At 44.2% G+C, this 23,305-nt stretch overlaps 1 protein-coding gene across 1 annotated transcript in view; it reads right to left on the bottom strand.

Moving 5' to 3' along the window:
- The window catches only part of Shc3 (SHC adaptor protein 3), a 144,026-nt gene that overhangs the window by 87,707 nt on the left and 33,014 nt on the right, over positions 1-23,305 (bottom strand). The window contains exon 2 of the mRNA XM_052729649.1: positions 8,142-8,212. Coding sequence (XP_052585609.1) covers positions 8,142-8,212 — 71 coding nt within the window. The remainder of the gene's footprint in view (positions 1-8,141; positions 8,213-23,305) is intronic.

Raw genomic sequence — 23,305 nt, 5'->3', positions numbered from 1 at the left:
CTTGGAATCTATTGGTGATTTGAGGGAAGTATACATATTATAAACACATGCAGCTACAAGTTTAATCAAGATAACATCTTGTGGGTCCTTACTATCTGCCAGGGTTGTACTGGACATTGCCACATAGCAATATATTGCCTAACTTTCACAAAGAATCTGGTAGCATATGTCATAGCCAAGGGGCTGAACACAACATAGAACAGCATGAGGCCTACAGGGCAGAACCCAAGTACCTGTGCCCCAGGTTGTTTGGTGTCCTAAGATCAAGGCATAGGGCAAGTGTACTATACGGTCTCTGGAGGGCCATGTACTATATGGTCTCTGAAGCTGACTCATACCCTCACTGGGTACCAGTTGGAAGTTCTGCCCAGAATGGATTAGCACAATCATGTGTATCCAGTGAGGGTGGTTCAATGAGTGAGCCTGTTCCCACCTAGTCAGGTCCAAGCACTTGCCACCATGCTCTCTCTTCGATGAGGTTGGTGGAGAAACTTGCCAGGGTTCACTGCTTCCTCTTCTGAGAAGTGCCCCTGGACTCAACTCCATCAAGAGGGAAGCCTCTTCCACATTCCCAAATTAGCATCCTCTCAGCCTCATGAGTGCACATACAGCCCACTACCCTGAACACCTGGCCCCTGAGGCTCTCCACCACACCCCCTGTGCTTGGCACACACTTAAATGTAAACATCAATAAATGGGAAAGACAAGAGCACACAAACATTCTAGCTGCTCAGGGCCAGTGTACCAGTGCCAACTGAGTTTTATTCCAAAGGCGGAGCACACACAGGCACAGGTGACTTTTGAGAAATCAAACCGAACATGGAAACGCTAAGTCCGCCCTGTGCCGTCCTGCCCTCAGGAGGGTTGTGAGACACCCAGGCTGGAAGTACATTTTAGAACAAGCACACTCAGAATGAGCAGGTAGGGCTCCAATCCAGCGACAGCCACTCTGAGCCGCCGGAGTGTACGGGGGCAGCGAGGGCCGATTCACACTGGTATTCTCTCCCCTCATTCTTAGCTCAGCCAGCTTCAGAGAAGCTGTAAAAATAGACTCGCTCCTTTCTCTGGCTCAGCTAACTGCAATCAACATGGGAGCTGTTTGTTTTGTAGTGAAAAGGGAAATTTGGAATACAGGGATGGACTAGTCTACTTGTAAGGGTGAAGTAGTGATGTGATCCTTCTCAGACCTAAGGGAGCAGGGGAACAGGGGTCCCCTTCATCAGCTACACCGTGATGGTGTCCGAGTACATAGTGTAACATGCTTTGTGTGGTGTGTTTATGAAGGCAATACTCCTTGGTATTACCTCACCCAGTGTCTGTCAAATGAGAAAACCACCCTAACCCTAACGCGGTTCAGCCCCGTCACCATGGCTTTGGGGACATGAAGCCCTGTAGTAATTCCTGCCCACTTAACTGAGCTGGTGCCATTCACCTCCAGGAGAAAATAATTAACAGGAGGCCTGGATAAAAGATGTTCAGCACCTACCAGAGGTGTCGTGGGACCACATAACCCCTAAGGCTCCCCCAGGCCCGGGCCTTACCTGCCCTTTCTTCCTGTCCTCCGTCTTCCACTTACAGACAGACTCCTAGTGAGGATGAGGCTTGAGGAAAGCAAACCCACTGTGAACAACACAGATCTCTTGTTAGTAAATGTGCCCTGCGTTGTCTGGGGCCCAAATGAATCTGTGAGCTGATGTCCACGTGACACAAACAGTGAGATGGAGGTGGCAGGGGGCAGAGGATGTCATGAGTGGGGTGAGCCCTCAGGTCAGGATGGCTGGTGTGCAGCCTGCCCTGCCCCTGCCCCTCAGGTGTGTGGTGATGGTCCACACAGCCTCAGGAAGCAGCAGAGCGAAGGTGGAGAGGTAGGGTGGGATGTGGGGATGAGAACGCTGGAGTCACAGATCTGAAGACCGTGGAGTAGAAGTTTTACCTGGGGTTGGAGAATGTGAGAACCCGCAGGCGGAGCTTTCCAGGTGAAATCTTGGAAGACAGAGTGGAGGCACCATGCTGGGGTCTGGTCTGGCACATCCTCCTTCAGTTGGAGAGGAATTGTTCCCGTGGAAGCAGATGTGAAGAGACCACACCCACACAGGGGCAGATGTGAGCAGGCCACACATACACAGAGGCAGGTGTGAGGAGATCGTGTGCATAAAGGGACAGATAGAGAAGGCTGCATCCCAGTACACAGAGAACTGCCATTCTCAAAAACACTATCCAGGCCTCTGCTCGCTTTTCATATGGCCAGGGCTTACTTGCTCTTTACTCACATTCATACCCCTATAACTAGCAATGGTGTATCTCTCTTTCAGATCAATACCATGTGTTCACACCTCCACCTTCTAATCCATACCCCTAGCATGAGAAGACTCCATGTCCCAGCTAGTCACCAGATCTCTCAATCATGGCTGATCATGTGCCTGTGGGTACCTCTACTGCATGTATTTGGTACCATACCCAGCGACAGTACTTCAGATACCCACAGATGTACATTAGCACCCAGAGGAATGTCTATGAAACCCCAGCCAGTACCCTGAGCAAGGATAGAGGAAAAAGAAAGGAAGATGCTTTACTTCCACAGCTTTTACCAGAGCAGAGACTCTCCCAATTTTCCTGTTTCAAATCCAAATTCCTGTTTGCAGAGGGCTGGGCCACCACAAAGCCCACGTGGTATATGTTGATTATTGCACGCAAAACTCCAAGCCTGACAGGGGTCTGTGGGCTCATTTAAATAAGGGATGCAAAAAAAAACTAAAATGCATCAAATGGCTTCCCTTTCCAGAGTTTAGAGATGCAGCTTCATGTTGGACCCCGGACAACATCTCATCAATCACCTGAAACTCATTCAAGACTCTAGCAAGCCACATGTGGCTGAGGGCACAAGAGCACAAGACCTGGAGAGGAAGCTAACCAGACAGTAAAGATTCATTCCAGCATGGCAGGGAGTTGAATGGGATCCTTCGTGACCAGAAATCCATGTGTGACTTCAGTGATTATTCTTAGGGAGAGAGGCTGTGTCATTGCTATAACCAAATACCTAACTAGAGACAACTTGAGGGGAGCAGGTTGTGTTTGGGCTTGCAGTTTAAGAAGGGGTGTGGCACAGTCCACTGCGGTGAATGGCAGGCCAGCAGGAGTGTGCGACAGCGGGTCACACTGCACCCACAGTTGAGAAGCAGAGAGAGATGAATGCTGGTGCTCAACTCAATTTCTTTTCTGTTCAGTCTAGAACCCCCAAGCCACGCTGCCCATATTCAGGGTAGGTCTCCCCTGCTCAGTTAAACCTATCTGGAAACATTCTCAGTGTCTCCTCCAGAGATGTGTTTCCATGGCAATTCTAAATCCCATGGATTTGAAAATGAAAACGAGGAGAGAAGGGAGGTCCTTGCTTCGGGCGGATGACCACTCCCCAATCTACTGTCCTGTATGTCTGGCTTGGGGCCTGCACAGACACTCTTGGCATCTTGTGCATCTAGGGTATGACCTCTGAACAACAGTTGAAGGTGACAGTCAAGATTAAACATCGTTAGGGCCTTTGTAACATGGCTGGGGAAGTGCCACCTCTCTGAGGACTCTGGATTTAGTTGTACAGTGCAGATAGTCATAGCTTGCCTCTGTCCAAACATTGGCCTTAGGAGAACTTCCAGTGACAGACAGAATTTAACACAAGTGGCCAAGGACATTTCTTGTCCCTTTGCAGTTCTCAGCCAGCAGAGCTACTCTGAGCAGACTCACAGCCATGTCATGAGCACAAGCCCAGACTCCATAGTACCTTCTCCAGAAGGAGTCCCCACCAGATGAGGTCAGGGCCCCCTGACCCAGGAAATACTGTCGTGCAGTTCCAGCAGTACAGATAAGGAGATCTCAGCTTTGAGGCCAGGGCCAGTATCCCACCTCTGTGGTCACAGTGGCCAGTGTGGAAACCTGACAGCCTTGCATAGATAAATGTGGAGACCTCCAATGGACCTCCTGTTGGGAACCAGGTGACATCAGTCCTGGTTCCCATCCTTGGTCCTTGAGCTCTTCAAGGGACACAGAGCAGGCAGAGATCATATCATAGTTGGGAGTGGAGGGAAGTGAGGTCATCAGCTTGCTGAGCTAGCTTGGAAAATTAAGAACAAATTTCACTGTCCCCTGCAGTGGGGCTTCTTTGAAACTGCAAAGTGCACTTCCCATCCACAAACGTGGGAAGTGGGGGCACAAATGCTCTATTCTAAAACTGCTGGACAAGGTTACATTTAGGGGAGGGCAGAGGACTTGTGCTCTCTGAGCCTGCTGAGAAGGAACCCTGTGGGAAGCAGTTTTCTCTGCAGAATCTCCCACAAGCCTCCACAAGCACTGAAGTCTTTAGCTCCGCTGTACATCCTATCAACACAAGGGTGTGGGGGACTCAATATTGCTGCCCCTCATACCGTGGACGCTCACTCGCTTACAGTCCTGTGCCCACTGTGATGAATAACATCTTAGCAACAGGACTAAATAAACTCCAACAGGAGCTCCTATGACCAGGCCTTTTCCTGTATCATCCTGGTCCCCTTCTTACTAGGTATTCAAATACAAACCAAGCTCAATATTTCAGATCAAAATTGGCCTTGCAGAGAAGGGCCCTATAACCAGGCCATCTCAGCACAGTGGGCAGGATTGGAGTGAATATATCACTCCAGTTCCCCTAAACCAGGGTATCGGGAGTACAGGATTTTTGACAGCCACTGAGCCGCTAAGTCTAGAAGCAATTAAACTTATTTTTTAAAGTTATGTTTTAGTTGGAAAACAGTTAAAAGTCATGTTTTAGTGGAAATCAATGCCTACTTTTGTTGAAAAGAAAACAATAAACAAACTCAGTTGCCAAGGAACAGAACAAAACTAAATCTATCTTGAAAAAGGCATGTGGTACCACTGTCAGTACCTCCAAATAATATACGGGCAAGAATCTTAAGTTATATTTTAAAATGCAGTAAAGCAGATGCATAGAGGTTATTTGCTTACAAAAATGGATTTAATTAAATAAATATCATGACTGAAATACTTTTAGAAACAAGTTCACCTAGTGTCTATATATTCTGACCAAGCTAAGTTTCCCTGAAACCTCCCAAGAATATCCTTGCTATATAAATTCTGGAGGAAGTATTTAACCAGGGAGGCAGGCACAGTTAACACCTAGTTACTAGTAAGGCCTTAACAGCTCCACACTGTGCTGAATCCACAAGGCAGGGCAGACTATTCCTCTGGATGCAAACAGCTTCTTTTTAGTTTTGTGTGAGTGTGCTCCAGGAACTAACGTCACTAAGAAACATGCCCCATAACAGCGATGATATCCCAGGGATAGGGAGCATCACAGAGGTCAACAACATAACTTTCAAGAGTCTAATGAAACCCAAGGCAATACTGCTGCAACCTTGGATGTGACACCACCTTGTCTGAGTCCTTGTCTGATATTCCACTTGCCCTGTTGTACTGAAGCATTTTTACACAGTGGGATGGGACTGGAGAAAGGCATCCTACCTCCATATCCACCAGGGTCAGCTCCATCTGCTTTCTTTTACAGGGTGAGTGCTTCTGTCCTCTTGGATTCTACCCACAGGTCCCCAAGAAGAAAATCCTCACCCAAGGGAAAACCATAATTATTTGCTTGTGCCCCTACCCCACCTGCTCCCCTTACTACCACCCCAGAGGAGCAGGGCTCAGTCTGTGTCCCTTAAATGATCCTCAGTCATTTGTGTGACATCTGGCTCAACCCTGGGCAGCCTGGCAGAGTAGACAGCCCACATCACCCAGCAGCACAAATGGCATAACTTAATAAATACATCAATGGCACAAAGGTGCCTCAGAAATCCCAAGAGGAAACCCGGTGGAAACAATTGTAGAGTTTATCCCCTTTAAAAACAACCACCACACAGGTGAATGTGAACTTCACACACAGTTCCTACATCCCTAGGCAGTGGGAATCACTCTGCACTTGATGGGACAGTGTATGCCTTGTCAGTGAGAGAAAGTGAACATACCCATTGTGGTTTGCATAGGAATGGCCCACATAGGCTCATATACTTCAATGCTTGGTCATTAGTGAGTGGCACTACTTGAGAGGGATTAGGAGATGTGACCTTGTTGGAGGAGGTGTGGACTTGTTGGAGGGGTGGGCTTTGCGGATTCATATCCTCAAGCTAGGCCCAGTCTCTCTCTCTTTCTGCTACCTGTGGATCAAGATGTAGGACTCTCAGCTCATTCTCCAGCACATCTGCCTGCATGCTACCATGCTTCCCTCCATGACAACAATGGATTGAACCTCTGAACTGTAAGGCAGCCCGAATTGAATGTTGTCCTTTATAAAAGTTGCCATAATCATGGTGTCTCTTCACAGCAGTAGAACACTAAGACAGCCTTGTCTTTTATCTTAAAGGCAGCCCCACTCCAGCTTGAATGGGTTTCTCTTTCCTGTGACTGTTTCCCCAAAGTCACCACAAATACTGTTCCTGCCCCTCCTGGTTTAACCACTAACACCATATGCCCTAACCCATATTCTGACATTTCTGAAAAGTCCCCAGCCCCATGACCAAGTCCCTCAGAAGCCCTGATAAGAACTGTAGCCTGTCAGTGAAGTTCACTCTGCCTCTTTCGCCCTCCCCTGACGAAAGCCACGCCACCCTTCTATGGTCCTTGCAGTCGTGAGCACAGTGAATGCATGAGTGACCAAGGGAACAGACTTCTCTTTTCAAACATAATTCCTTCCCTCTTTGGTTCAGAACACCGATGCTGGCATGTTCCCACCACCTGTCTTGAGTTACTTTAGGGAGAAGAGAAATGTCATCTCTTGACCATGAACTTCTTTGGTGAGGAGGAAGAGGCTTTACGACAGTACTCAGGAGAGAGGTGTGGACATAACAATTAATGACTACATGTGGTGACTTAAACCTTCAGACTTGGTTTCCTGACTCAGAGAAGCACAACACAGTGATCTGGGTGAAGTAATCAGGTGCCATTTTCTGAGGAGGATATTCGAGCAATTCCATAACTGTCAATGCCACAGAGACCCCTTGGCCACAGAAGCACTGCTGTGTCACTCAGCCTCTGTTGTCCTCCTCTGCGACATGACTGGAAATCACCATATGTAGCAAACACATAGAAAATAGTTTAAATTATGTTATTTGTAGGAGAAATATATGGAACTGGAGACCACTGTGTAAAGCGAAATAAGCCAGACTAACACAAGTATGGTGCGTGCGTGTGTGTGTGTGTGTGTGTGTGTGTGTGTGTGTGTGTGTGTGTGAGAGAGAGAGAGAGAGAGAGAGAGAGAGAGAGAGAGAGCGAGAAGTGGAAGGGGGCACTATGTCAGGGGAGGGGGCAAGTGGAACAAGAAAGGGCAATTGGGGAGAAAATAAAAGTTACATGTTTCCTCTCATTTGCAGAATAGAGATTTAAATACATGCAACATGAAAGTAGAAAGAGTATTTGTGGCGAGAAGAGGACAAGTGAGAAGGGAAAGAGGGAGAAAGGAGAGGGGCCGGAGGTGGATAGGAACACAGCAAATTAGCATGCACAGGTGACAGTATAATGAAGTCCAGTATTTTTATACTAAAATATTAGTAAAAATCAAATAAGATGTCATAATGAAATCCAATATTTTCTATATGACCTAAAATATTAATTGAAATAAAATATTTTCAAAAATGAATCTCCTTCCTAAGTGATTTTACCCCATGAATATTTCTACATCTAACCCCGTGAATTTGTTCTCTCTGTGCACTGTTGGAAACACTCTAGATGTCTTGGTCTTTGTTTTTCAGAAATAATATAGTTTGGTAATTTTAGTATTGATCTTGCATTAGTGGTTCCTAGATTAAGGAAACAAACATGAACACCAAAGTTACCCCTTAATTATGATTATGTTTGCAGCTTCATTATAAAAAGACCCCAGAAGGGTCACGTGTCCATCATGGTGCTCTTGATGAGAGGTATCTCTCCACACATAGACAGGTACAACTATATTTTAACACCTATTTTAACACACTGTGAGAACTGAGTCCATTACCAGCCTCCAGTGTCAGAAGGGTCAGGCTTTCTTCTAGAAAGTCCTAGGATGTAAACTTTTGAGAGCTTTCCTTTCAAAGATAAAATCACAGGAGTCTACTTTCAGGAGAGCTTACCTGGTAATCTGAGTTCTTGTACTGAAGTCAAGAGACCTCATTGAGCGCAGAACTTCAATGCATCCCAAGTACTGTAAGGGGAAAAAATAGTTCATGAGCCCTAGGAACTGAGAGCAAGAGAAAAGTCCTAACGATGTCAGAGGGGTTGGGGAAGCAATATACATTCTTACATCGCATTGTACCTTTAAATTCAAGGGGATGGGGCTGATGAGGTGGCTTAATGGTTTAAGGTGTCTGCCTCCAAGTCTTGTGCCCTGAGTTTAATCCCTGGGACCCACAGGGTAGAGATATAACTCCTACAAGCTGTCCTCTGACCCCTACATGCACACAGCTATGCTCTTGATATCTGTCTGTCTGTCTGTCTCACACAGAGAGAGAATAAATAATTTTAATATAAGATGATTTAAATTCTAGGTATGACTGTGTTTTTATTAAAACCCTAAACCTAAACTTCTATCTATTAGCAAACATCCCAAATTGACAGATCCCTGACTTTCATAAAACCTGTTAGCATTGCCATTTTCTTTAGATGTATATTTTTCAAAGCTTTTATTGAAGTATACCTTACACACTGTAAGATTTGGAAATCTTAAATGTTTATGTTAATGTTATTAAAACATATTTTCAATAGGATCTCCCCCTCAATACAAACATCATATTTCTGGGTCTGTACAAGACTTCTAAAGGTTCTTAAATAATTTTGGAGGGGTTTTTGAGACAGGGTTTCTCTGTGTAGCTCTGGCTGTTCTGGAACTCTGTAGACCAGTTTAGCCTTGAACTCAGAGATCTGCCTGCCTCTGCCTTCTGAGTGCTAGCATCAAAGGCATGTGCCACCACTGCCTGGCTAGTTCTTAAAATTTTAAAGAAAGAATTTGGCCACTATACAACAAACACTTTCACTAATGCTAACCCTCTGTCTTAGTTAGATTTCTATTACTGTGATAAAACACATTAGGCCAAAAGTAGCTTGGGGAGGAAAGGGTTTACTTCAGCTGACAGTTCTCCAGCACAGTCCATCACTGAGGGAGTCAGGGCAGGAACTCACACAGGGCAAGAGCCAGGAGTCAACAGTTCATGCAGAGGCCATGGAGGAGTGCTGTTTACTAGCTTGCTCTCATGGCTTGCTCGGCCTGCTTTCTTATATACCCCAGCACCACCTGCCCAGGGGTGGTACTGCCCACAACAGGCTGGGCCCTCACTCATCAATCACTAATTAAGAAAATGCCCTACAGACTTTCCTACAAGGGAGGCATTTTTCTCAATTGAGAGTCCCTCTTTCCAAATATCTCTAGCTTGAATAAAGTTGACATAAAACTAACCAGGACACCTGTATTATCTAATAAATATGTTTATAGGGTTGTGAGTACACTATAGAGCACTTCAGTCTGGCAGAAAGCCTTCTTTACTGTTTACCACAAGTTTCCAGAGGTTCAAACGCACACACTGCAGTGTGTAACTTAGGTCAGTCTCCCTCATAAGCATGCGCAGGTGGACAGACTTTGTGACTACAGTCACGACAAGGGGCACAGTGCCTGCTCTAAGCCCTAGGAGAGCTAGAAGACACAGACACCTTCAAATTCGACTGAATATGCCTCAGTGTGTTACAGGAAGGAGTTTGTTTGCATTCTGCAGAAAACCCAGACTTGGGCCTGACTTTGTCATCTGTTGTTATGTAACTTTATGTAACACTTGACCCACTTCTCAAAACTGAAAGTCTCTCCACCTACAAATGTGGCTGTTCCTCCCTCCACGGCACCAGCACCAAGGTCAAGGTTACAGAACCAGTACCATCTGAATCATGTGAGTTCTAAGGCCAATGCCAGAATTCTATTCTGTTAGACCACCACTGCTGATATATCATTTGGTCTTGACCAAAACCATAACTCTCTGGGCTGGGGAGATGGCTCAGGCATTAAAGTGATAGCCTTCTAAGTACAAGGACCTGAGTTTGGTCCCCCAGATCCATGTATGGTAAGCCAAACATGGCAGAACATACATTTAATCTCAGTTCTGGGAATGCAGAGATACAAGGATCCCTGGGGCTTGCTGACCAGCCAGCACAGTTGATTTTGTGAGCTCCAGGTTCTATAAGAGACCCTCTCTCAAAAACTGGGGTGGACAGTGACTGAGGAAGACACCCCAAATCAATGACTTTTCTATGCACACATATGTATGTTTACATGCACCTGCAGACACATGTACCCAAACATCTGCACATCCACTTCCACACACAATCATAACTCTCATCCCAAGCGCCTAGACTGGCACTACATTTGACTTTCCTGAAACCTACTAGCATCATCATTTCATTTAGATGTACATTTTTTCAAAGTACTACAGAATTATGTAACTACAGAATCCAATGTTGTTCCTGTGACTAACAGGGCAAATGTCGCACACTTATGTGATGACCACCATTATCAAAGTCACCACAGATGCCAAACTGCATTGCAGAGTTATGTGAAAAGCATGCCCAATGTCCAACAGTTACATGAACACAGTCCACTACCCAGGGCGACTATGAATGCCAAGCTCGCTGGTGCCCGGGAACTGTAGGAACACTGCAGTCACCACTGTGGTGACATTAATACCAGGTCTAACATTAGCAGCACTGTGAGAATGTCACAGGAAACAATGTAGCAGAGATACAAGAACACTGTCACTGCTGTTATGAAGGGAATCCCAACTAGTTCAGAGATTGAGGCAGGAGGATCACAAGGCCTGCTGGGCAACACGGTGAATGCAAGGCCAGCCTGGGTAATAATGAATCCTCAAAAGAATGACTAAAAAGGGCTAGAGATAGAACACTTACTTACCTAGCACATGTGAGGCCCTAGGCTCAACCTCCAATACCATAAAAATAAATTAATTTATTAATTAATGAAATAAAATGTTTGGTGTTAGAGACAGACTGTGGTATTGGTATTTTCCCAAAGAAAATATGAAGAAACATTCACTCATGAATATGTGGTACCAATAGCTTCACCTCAGGAGAAAGAGGGAAGCAGCCTAAAAGCTTATGGACAGCATCATGTGGAGTGTCAAAAAGGTGAACACATTCCTACTAAAGTCTGGGACGAGGTAAAGATGTGCACTTTTACCACTGCTGTTCAACATAGAGATAGAAGTCTCAACCAGGGCAATCAGCAAGACAAAGAAATACAACACATTGGAGTTGGAAAGGAAGAATCAAACTGTCACTGTTTGGACACACACACACACACCCCTACTAGAATAATAAGTTGAGAATAATTAATATTGATAACAAATTCAGCAAAGCAGCAGGATACAAAATCAATGTAATAAAATCAGTATCTTTTCTACACACCAAAGACATTTATAAGTTATCAAAAATAAAATTCCAAAAAAGTTGAAAAGATGAAAAATCTCTACATTGAAAATAATAAAATGTTTATGAAAGAAATGGAAGAAGACACATAAAGGCTGAAAGATATCCCTTGTTTATAGATGGGAAAGAGAATTATTATTAAATGTCCATACTGCCCACAGCACTCTTCAGATTCAATGCAGTCCATGTGAAAATATCAGTCACATTCCCGTAGAAGAACATCCTAAAATTCATATGGAACTACCAAAAAAAAAAAGAAAGAAAAGAAAAAGCCAGACAGCAAAGTCATCATCAGTGAAAAGAAAACAGCTGTAAACATCATCGTATCTGACCACTTCAAAATATACTACAAAGTTACAGTTGTACTAACTAGTTTATGTCAACTTGACACAAGGTAGAGTCATCAGTTAAGAGGAAGCCTCAATTAAGAAAATACCATCATAAGATCAAGCTGTAGGCAAGCTTGTAAGGCATTTTCTTGATGAGTGATTGATAAGGGAGGGCCCAGCCCATTATGGGTGGTGCCATCCCCCTGGCTAATGGTCCTGAGTTCAATAGAAAAGCAGGCTGAGCAAGCTATGTGAAGCAAGCCAGTAAGCAGCACCCTCCATGGCCTCTGCACCAGCTCCTGCCTCCAGGTTCCTGCCCTGATTGAGTGCCTGCCCTCACTGCTTTTGATACTGAACTGTTATATGGAACTGTGAGTGAAATAAATTCTTTCCTTCCCAAGTTACTTTGGTCATGGTGTTTCATCACAGCAATAATAACCCTAACAAAGACAATAATCATCAAAACAGTAGACAGAGGAACAACTAGAGACAGTGGAATATAACCCACACACCTACAGCATACCAATCTTCAGCAAAGATGCAAAGAACACATGAGAGAAGGAGAACTTTCTTCTGTAAATGCTGGGAGGAAACTGCAGGATGAAACTAGAACCCCATCTCCCACCATATACAAAAACCAACTCAAAATAATTCAACTTGAAACTTGAGACCCGTATTAGAAAACCCTGGTGTAGAATACTTTGTGGTGTTGTTTCAGTGGTGAGCTTTTTGATAAGACACCAAAACTACAGGAGACAGATGCAAAAACACAGGAATGAGATTATTTCAAACTGAAAGGCTTTTGCAAAGAAGAAGGAACAATCAGCAGAATGAAGAGATAACCTACAGAATGGGAGAGAACATCTGGAGACTGTACATCTGATGAGGGCTGATAATGTAAAACACATAGGAACTCAAACAATTTAATGAACAATAAGTAAATAAATAATATTATTTTAAAATGGACAATGTACCAAAATAGACATTTCTCAAAAAAAGCATACACATAGTCAACTGATAAATGTTCAATATCAGTCATCATCAGAGAGAGTCAAATCAAGACCCCAATAATGAGATAACATTTTCCCCCCAGTTAAAATGACTATTGTAAAGACAATGTTGAGGCTTGTGTTGGCTAGTTTTATGTCAACTTGACACTAGCTAGAATCATTTTGGAAAAATGGAAATGAGAAAACGGCCCCACCAGGTTGGCTTGTGGAAAAGCCTATAGTTCATTTTCTTGATTGATGATTGATGTGAGAGAGCCCAGCTCACTATGGGCAGTACCAACCCTGGGCTAGTGTGCTATAAGAAACCAGGCTGAGCAAACCATGAGGAGCAGGTCGGTAAGCAGCACCCCTCCATGGCCTCTGCTTCAGTTCCTGCCTCCAGGTTCCTGCCCTGAGTTCTTGACCTGGCTTTCCTCATGATGGACTTAAAAGATGTAAAGTGAAATAAATCCTTTCCTCCCCAAGTTGCTTTTAGAGTGTTTTATCTGAGTGATAGAAAACCTAAGACAGGGCTGGAAAGATAGCTCATTGGCTAAGAGCACTTGCTGCTCTTATAAAGGATTCAGGTTCAGTTCTCAGCACCTACATCTAGTAGCTCACAACCACCTGTAACTCCAGCTCCAGGGGATCCAATGCCCTCTTCTGGCCTCCACAGACCACTGCACTTATGTGCATGCACATACTCCCACATAGACACACAACACACGCACACACACACACACACACACACACACACACACACACACACAATTAAAAATAAAATCTTTAAAAAATGTTCAGCCTCAGGGCTGGAGAGATGGCTCAGTGGTTAAGAGTAGTGACTGCTCTTTCAGAGGCCCTGAGTTCAATTCCCAGCAACCATATGGTAACTCACAACCACCGGTAATGAGATCTTGTGCCCTCTCTGGCCTGAAGGGATGCATGAAGGCAGAACACTGTATATATAATAAATAAATAAACTTTTTAAAAAATGTTCAGCTTCACTAATCATCAGAAAAATGGAAATCAAAGTCCCAACAAGATATCACTTCATCCCAGTTACAGTGACTCTGTAATTATCAAAAATGAAAAATAACAAATGCAGGCAAAGATGTAGAGAAAAGAGAAACACTTATATATTATTAGTGGGAATCTAAATGAATTCAGATGTTGTTTTAAAAAAACTACAAGGAGATTCCCCAGAAAATAAAACTGGTCTATGGTCTAGCAATCTGACTTATAAGTATATACAAAATCAAATCAGTATGCTGAAGAGATATCTCCCATGTTCTTATGCTACCAATCTCTGTAACCAAGGAATGCAATGTCACCTAAATGACTGTCAAGTGATGAGCAAATACAGAAAATGTGGTATATATACATAATAAAATACTATTCAGGTAGACCTGGAGACACTGTGCTACATTAAACAAGCAACATACAGAGCACAAACACCACATGATCCACTCAGACATGGAGACTGAAATGTTGGGTTTGGAAGTATTGAGTAGAACACTAGTTACTAAGGATGGGGAGAGCCGTGGGAAGGGGTATGAGAAAAGGTTGGCCCATGGGTACTAAGGCATATTTGGAAGAGATAAATCTTGGTGTTGCTTTGAGCAGTAGTGGTAAGACCTGTGTTTTAAGAAACCGGCATGGTGGTACACTCCTGTAATCCCAGCATTTGGAAGGTGGAGGAGAGAGGATCAGATATTCAAAGCCATCCTTGGCTACATAGTGAGTTTAAGGCCAGCCTGGGCTGAGTGAGATCCTGTGGATCAGTTGGCAGAGTGCTTGCCCAGCATGCACAAAGCCCTGGGTTCCATCCCCAGCACTGTATACGCCAGGTGTGATGATGGTGCACTCCTGAAATCCCAGCACTCAGGAGGTGGAGGCAGGGGGCCAGAAGCTCCAGGTCAAACTCAGCTATATAGCAAGTTCAAGACCTAGGATACATGAGACCCTGTCAAAAAAACACAAACACCAAAACCAAAGAAGTTAAAAGAAAGAATGTTGAATGCTTCTACCACTGAGAAAAATGTTTGAGGCACTGAAGACACTTACCTTGACTGGAACATTGTGTGCACCTCACAGCCCCCCCCAACATGTACAGTTTCTATGGATCAAATTATAATTTTCTTCTGAAAAGGTATTACGTGAGTGGGAGGAAAAAGCTAAGTTTCTTACAAAGAGATAAAGCCTGGCAGAGCATTGAAGTTCTTCCAACACCAAACACAAGAAGACACAGGGTAGCAGCAACGTAAGTCTGAAGCTGAAAAGTACCCAGTCGGAATCTGATTTCCACCCAGACTACCACTCAAGTGGGAGGGGAAAAGGAAGACTCTACGTTAACCACCCACGGACACTTGTTGTAAGGAAGAGTCCAGAAACTAAATGAATGCAATGAAGAGGAACATGTGGGCTACCACAAGATGATGAGAAGAAGAATCAACAGAAATACAGGTAGAGCATATGCCTTAATAATTACGGACAACTTTAAATATGAGTTTTGATCATCATCAAATGGATGGTAGGGAGCAGACAGAGCAGAATGGGTGTGTTTGGGATACGGCTGTGTTTTATGGAGGCTGGTCCAGAAGTGCTCGTTTCTAGAATGTGGATTAAAAAATATAGCTAGGGACAGAGAGATAAGTCAGTTAGTAGTGTGTTGTCCACAAAAGCACAAGAACCCAAGTTAAATTCCCCAAACCCCTATCAAAAGCTGGGTGTGGCGGTGTATATATGTAATCCTCCAGTACAGGAGGATCTGGGTTTTGAACCTAGCCTATGCTACACAGTGAGTCCCAGGCCAGTCTGAGCTAGAGAGGACACCAGCTCAATCTCTAAAACCAAGAAAGAATTTCAAATATTCAAGCAATCATGAAGTTGCAGTTACTGATAATATCTGTATTTGTTTGATAATTACATGTAAGAATTTTTACATCACTCATGGCTATCAATTTATGAGCATATTTCTACATCTGCAAGGATGCTCTGATGCAGAGAAATGGAGTCGGTCTATTCTTGTCTTCTCATTAGCATTTACCACTCCAACCCCTGAGAGTTAAGTGGCTCTGCCTATGGAAGTCGTCCCACAGAACAATAAAGCAAATGGGCTGCAGTGGCTACTGGTCTCATCGCTGTGATAAAATGCCCTCACAGAAGCACCTCAGGGAAGAAGGACTTACGTTGACTCATGGGTCCAGTGCACAGTCCATCATGGTGGTAAAGACATGAGCAGCAGGTACTTGAAGCAGCTGGTCACATTGCATCCACAGTCAGGAAGCAGAGGGCCCACCTTCCTGTCTTGTTTCAATTCAGTGCAGGACCCCAGAACAGGGCACTCTGCCCACCTTTCCAGTGGGTCTTGTCTCCTAAATAATCTAATCAAGATAACCCCTACAGGGTGTGCCCAGAGGCTTGCTTGAGGGTGGCTCTAGATCTTGTCAAGTTAACAGCATTACCTCATTGCGCTCTCTTGGCTTCTCTTATTGCTGTGATCAAACATCCTGGCAGAGGCAACTTTAAAAACAAGGGTCTGTTCTGAGCCCTGCTGAGGCACTTCCTCCAGTGAGGCTCCACTTCCTAAAGGTTTCCTACTTCCCCAAACAGCACTACAAGCTGAAGACCAAGTATTCAAACTCATGAACCTGTGGAGACTCTTCACCTTCAATCTGCAGCATAACCCTTGACAAGTCAGGATTGAAGAGAAGTTGCTGGAAACTGTCAATACTAAATTGAAGATTATTGCTTTCCAAATTGAAGCCAGTGCCAACACCCTCAGTAGCACATAGAAGTAAGTATGTGTGTGTGTGTGTGTGTATGTGTGTGTGTGTGTGTGTGTGTGTGTGTGTGTGTGTGTGTGTGTGAACATCCATACAAGAGCCGTAGGAAAAGCTCTAGTGCATTTCCTCAGCACACTGTCCACCTTGGTTTGACTGAGACAAAGTCTCTCACTGACCTAGGTTCCACCAACTAGGCTAATCTGGCAGGTCAGCACGTCTCAGGGACCCTCGTGGCCCACCTTCCTAGCTCTTCACCATACCTCACCGTTTTATGTGGGTTGTGGGACTATGGGTCAGGTCCTCATGCTTATGAGGCAACTGTTTTACTGACAGAGTCACCTCCCCAGTTCTCGAGGGGATTTTTATGAGCTACAAGCCCCAAGCCTCCTCCAGCCCTCCAAAGCCCAGGGGATTTGACTATTACCCACATCTGACACTCACATCTGACACTTGTCTACGAGGAGACCAATCTGAAGTCCCAAGTTTTCTTTTCTTTGTTATGTCCTGGCTACAGAGGTTTAAATCTCCCACGTGATTGTTTCAACCTTACTTCCTTAGGATGTTTGTCCCATGAATCCTCTCTGAGTTTCAGTTTAGTTAGATGAGAACCAGGGAGAAGGGGCCAGAGACCTGGCTCAGCAGTTAAGAGCACGTACTGCTCTTAGGGAGGACCTGAATTGGGTTCTCAGCACCCGTGTCCAGAAGTTCACAGCGACCTGTAACTCCAGCTCCAGGAGATCCAATGTCCTCTTCTGGCCTGTAAGGACACCTTCACTTATATCCACAAATGCACCCTCAGACAGACAGACAGACAGACAGACACACACACACACACACACACACACACACACACACACACACACTTTAAAATAAAAATAATCAAATGAGGGGCTGGAGAGAGAGCTCTGTGGTTAAATGCACGCATGTACTGCTTCTGCAGAGGACTTGAGTTCAGTTCCCAGCTCTCATGTCCAGTGGCTCACAACTGGTAACTCCAGCTACAGGGAAGAATATCTGACGCCATCTATTGGCTTCATAGGCACTGCACCCCCTTCCACCAACCCACACACAGCTACAACCCCAAACCAGTTGCTGAGAGCTTTCGCTGGGAAATAGAAGGAATATGGGAAAACAGCACCACTATTAAAAATAACAATTCAAGGGCACCAGATGAAATTGGCTTTCTGAATAAGAACCATTAAAAGCAAGAACACAAAGAGGTGGAGACAGTTTCCGCAACAGAAAGCAGGTTGACAGAATATACCCAGCTAGCTTGCTAAAGCAACAAAGTAATAAAGGGGGTGTGGAGGCAAAATAAAATGAGAGCCATGGGGCGCGGGAGAGCAGGGATTTGCAGAGACTTTAAAAGAAAAAGTCGATTTATCCAGAGCAAAAGGAAAATAAAGGAGAAACGCTGCTCAGAAGACAATGTTAACAGCCAAGAACTCGAGACACAGTATTGGGAAGGGCCTGCTGTAGACCTCAATCTGCAGCTGTGAACCTGAGCAGGCTGCAAAGGCAAGGCAAGGGGCAGGGAGCCAAGCCAGTGCTGGGAAGGATGACTCACTGTGGTACTGTCTGCAGACTCGGAGGACTCTTGCCTGGCCTGGGGAGTCATGTGCTGACACAGAGGTCAGCTGTCGCTGAGAGCAGCCTGATGGCAAGGATGACCACAACAAGTCTGTCCTGTCACCCCAAATCCCCAGGGATGTGAATTATAGAAGCTCCTGTGAGGCTTGGGAAGTTAGGGACAAAGGAACCAGGGCCTAAGGACAAGAGAAAGGGGTTTTGTGTTCATAAGTTACAGGAGAGCTGAAAGTCCAGAGGTCACTTTGATGTCCAAAACTGATAACTCAAGGTCAAGACTGATTCCACTCTCCCTATTGCCTGGAACCTCCAGGGCCCCAAGACACAGAGGTCCCTTCTGCATTATCGTGACCACCCAATCCATAAACCACAACACACCACTCAAATTATAATTATGTCCCCCTCCTGAGAAAGTGGGGCAGCTCTCCACGCTCAGGCAATTGGGGCCTGTCCAGTCCCAGGAACATCCTACCCTGTCCCTGAGGTCGGATTAGCTCATTGCTCACTGCCACATTGAAATCCCTGAGGCAGGCTAACTTGAGAGAGAGACAAAGACAGAGACACATGAGAAAACCAGGGGCAGAGAAAGAAAGGCAGACGGAGGGAGGGACGGGGAGGAACAGGCAGAGATTGGAAAGCTGAGCCTGGTGCTAGCTTCCTGCCACCTCACGGCAGATGGCAATGCTGGAGAACAGGCAGGAAAAACAGCTCACTGTTCAGAACAGGAAGCCAGAGAGCCGGGGTCCTATAGCCCTTTTTAAAACACACCCCCTAAGAACCTCCCATCGGGGCCCACTTTTTTTTTCCTTTTTTTTCTTTTCATATGTGTGTGTGTGTGTGGTGTGTGCCTGCATGTTCTCATGTGTATGAGTACATGTGTGGAGCACACATGCACATGTATGCATGCAAGTGTGGCACCTGAACTAATGCCAGGAATCTTCCTCTAATTCACTCCACCTTATTCTTCTGAGGCAAGGTCTCACCATCAAACCCAGAGCTTGGCTATAAGGATAGTCTTACTAGCCACCCCGCCAGTGGGGGGGAGGGGCAGTAAGGAATCGCCTGGCTCTACCTTCTATGGCTGGAATTACAAGGGAGTTGCCATGCTCACCCAGCATTTATATGGGTTCTAGGGATGAAAATTGGGTCTTGCTTGCATGGCAAGTACTTTAACCACTGAGCCATCTTCCCAGCTCTGGGGCTCCCTTTAAAGGTCTCACCTCTCAGCATTGCCACACTGAAAATGAAGCTCTAGATGTGCACCTTTTTTTTTTTTTTTTTTTTTTTTTTTGGTTTTTTGAGACAGGGTTTCTCTGTGTAGCTTTGCGCCTTTCCTGGAACTCACTTGGTAGCCCAGGCTGGCCTCGAACTCACAGAGATTCACCTGGCTCTGCCTCCCCGAGTGCTGGGATTAAAGGCGTGCGCCACCACCGCCTGGCTTGATGTGCAACCTTTTAAAGAACACATTTAAATCAACACTGCAGCAAGTGCTCAGAAGCATTGGTGTAGTCTCTTGAGCCCTTGGGTTTGACCTTCAGACCCTCAGCACAAGTTCTCAAGATGAAGCTCTAACCACGACACATCATATTTAAAGAAAGAGAAGTCACAGCTCAAAGTTCTATGAATCTGAAAACGGTATAGCAAGTTATAGTAAAGTTGTGTGGATAGACAGACGTCCAGCTGGAGCTGCACTCACCACTGAGAAGGGCTCCTGAGGCACAGGATGAAGGGAGACGGTGACTTCTTGGCTCTCTCTCTCTTATCATTAAAATTTTACACCCAGAGTGTGTGTGTGCATCATGCATACAGTAACAAACAATGGCATAGTTAAAGAATAAATAAAATTAACTGATGTCGAATGCTATGGCTCTCAAACTTGAACATGCCTCAGAATCCTCTGGAGGGCTTGCTTCGCAGTTCCTTCCAGAACGTAAGTCCTATGCCTGGGGGTGGGGGTGGGAGAGTGATGCTGACAGTCTGGTCAGAGGTTCCAGCAGCAGTTGTAGGAGCTGAGGAAATGGTTCAGTGAGCCAATCAGAGCAGGACTGGGAAAGAGCAGCAGGTGCTACCATGAGAGCAGCAGGTTCACATAAGAGCCCAGACAGCACCAGGACCCAAGGAGGAAGTCACTGAGAGAATGTCTCCTGCTGAGCAGCCTCATCCTGGCTCCTCAACCAACTCTTTGTTCAAGAAGGGAATGGGATTATAATGATTCAGCAAAATCAAGACCATCCCTACATGCAGTACTTAGTTCCCAAAGTACAACTTCTATACAATATGGAGGAAGGACCCAGGCCATGGGGGATTTTCCAAACGGCATACACGAGTTTAAGATTATTCCACAAAATGGAAACAGAAGGAACATTGCCTAATACATTTTATGAGGCTACAGTTACCCTGATACCCAAACCACATACAGACCCAACCAAAAAAGAGATTTACAAAACAATTTCCCTTATGAACACAGATGCAAAAATACTCAATAAAATACCTGCAAACAGAATCCAAGAACCCATCAAAAAGAACATCTACCATGATCAAGTAGGCTCATCCCAGAGATGCAGGGATGGTTCAATATACAAAAATCAATAAACATAATTAATCATATAAGCAAACTGAAAGACAAAAACCACATGATCAGATCATCTCATTAGATGCAGAAAAGGCCTTTTACAAAATTAATCACCCTTTCTTGATTAATGTCCTTGAGAGATTAGGGATACAAGAGATTTACTTGTATTAGTTAGGGATTCTATTGCTTTGACGAAACACCATGACCAAAAAGCAAGTTGGAGAGGAAAGGGTTTATTCAGCTTACAATTCAACATTGCTGTTCACAACTGAAGTAAGTCAAGACAGGAATTCAAACAGGGCAGGATCCTGGAAGCAGAAGCTGATGCAGAGGCCATGGAGGGATGCTCCTTACTGGCTTACTTGCTCTGGCTTGCTCAGCCTGCTTTCTTATAGAACCCAGGACCATCAGCCCAGGGATGGCACCACCTGCCGTGGGCTGGGCCCTCCCTCATTGATCACTAATTAAGAAAATGCCTTCCAGTTGAATCTCATGGAGGCATTTCCTCAGCTGAGGCTCATTCCTCTCTGATGACTCTAGCTCGTGTCACATTGACACACAAAACCAGCCAGGACAATAATGAAACATAATAAAGGCAGTTTACAGCAAGCTTATAGCCAACATCAAATTAAATGGAGAGAAACTCAAAGCAATTCCACTAAAATTAGGAACAAGACAAGGCTGTCCACTCTCTCTATACTTATCCAATATAGTATTTGAAGTCCTAGCTAGAGCAAAGGACAACTGAAGGGGATCAAGGGTATTCAAATAGGAAAGGAAGAACTCCAAGTATCATTATTTGCAGATGATATGAGAGTGTACAGAAGTGACCCCAAAAATTCCACTGTGAGAACTCCTACAGCTGGTAAACACTTTCAGCAATGTAGCTGGATACAAAATTAATTCACAAAAATCAGTAGCCCTCCTACATACAAATGACAAATGGACTGAGAAATAAATGAGAGAAACAACATCTTTCATAAAATCCTCAAATAATATAAAATATCTTGAGGTAACTCTACTCAAGCAAGTGAAAGACTTGTATGACAAAAACTTCAAAGATTTAAAGAAAGAAATTGAAGGAGGTATCAGAAGATGGAAAGATCTACCATGCTCATGGATTGGTAGGATTAACATAGTAAAAATCGTCATCTTACCAAAGGCAATCTACAGATTCAGCACCATCCCCATCAAAATCCCAACAATTTTTACAGACCTCAAAGGGACAATTCTCAACTTCATTAGGAAAAACAAAAAAACCAGGATAACTAAAACAATCTTGAACAATAAAAGAACTGCCGGAGGTCTCACCATTCCCATTTTCAAGTTGTACTACAGAGCTATAGTAAAAACAGACACATTGATCAATGAAATCAAATTGAAGACCCAGACATAAATCCACACACATATAGACGCCTGATTTTTTATAAAGAAGCCAGAAATACACACTAGAAAAAAGACAGTGTCTTCAACAAATGGTGCTGGTCTAACTGGATGTCTGCATGTAGAAGAATGCAAATAGATTCATACTTACCACCCTGAACAAAACTCAAGTTCAAGTAGATCAAAGACCTCAGCAAATACTGAACCTGACAGAAGAGAAAGTGGAGAATAGCCTTGAACTCATTGACCCAGGAGGCTTTCTGAACAGAATACCGATAGTGCAGGACTAAGATCAATAATTAATAAATGGGACTTTGTGAAACTGAAAAGCTTCTGTACGGCAAAGGATACCATCATTTGGACAAAGCAGCAGCCTACAGAATGGGAAAAGATTTTTACCAATTCCACATACAATAGAGGACTAATATCCAAAATATGTAAAGAACGCAAGAAACTAGATATCAAGAAAACAAATAATCCATCTTAAAAAAAATGGAGGTAAAGAGCTAAACAGAATTCTCAAAAGAAGAAACTCAAGTGACAGAGAAAGACTTAAGTAAATGTTCAAACATCTTTAGTCATCAGGAAAATGAAAGTCAAACGACTCTGAAATTCCATCTTACACATGTCAGAATGGCTAAGATCAAAAACACAGGTGACAGCTCATGCTGTCGAGGATGCAGAATAAAGGTAACACTCCTCCATTGTTGGTGAAAGTGCAAATTTGTACAGACACTATGGAAATCAATATGCAGTTCCTCAGGAAGCTGGGAATCAATATACCTCAAGATCCAGCTATACCACTCTTGGGAATATACCCAAAGGATGCTCCAGCCTACCACAAGGACACTTGCTCAGTCATGTTCATTGTTGCTCTATTCATAATAGACAGAAACTGGAAACAACATAGATGTCCCTCAGAAGAAGAATAGATAAAGAAAATGTGATACATTTACATAATGGAGTATTACTTAGCTGTTAAAAAATGACATCATGAAATTTGCAGGCAAACGATGGAACAAGAAAAAAATCATTTTGAGTGAGGTGACTCAGACACAGAAAAATAAATATGGTATATATTTACTTTATATGTGGATATTAGCCATTAAGTAAATGATAAGCAAGCTACAATCCATAGGCCCAGAGAGGTTAGATATAGAGAAATGGTCT

The sequence above is a fragment of the Peromyscus californicus genome, unplaced genomic scaffold (genome assembly GCF_007827085.1).
Source record: "Peromyscus californicus insignis strain IS unplaced genomic scaffold, ASM782708v3 Scaffold_8__1_contigs__length_139910024, whole genome shotgun sequence".
NCBI classification, from domain to species: Eukaryota; Metazoa; Chordata; class Mammalia; order Rodentia; family Cricetidae; genus Peromyscus; species Peromyscus californicus.
This window is presented reverse-complemented; position numbering and strand designations above follow the sequence as displayed.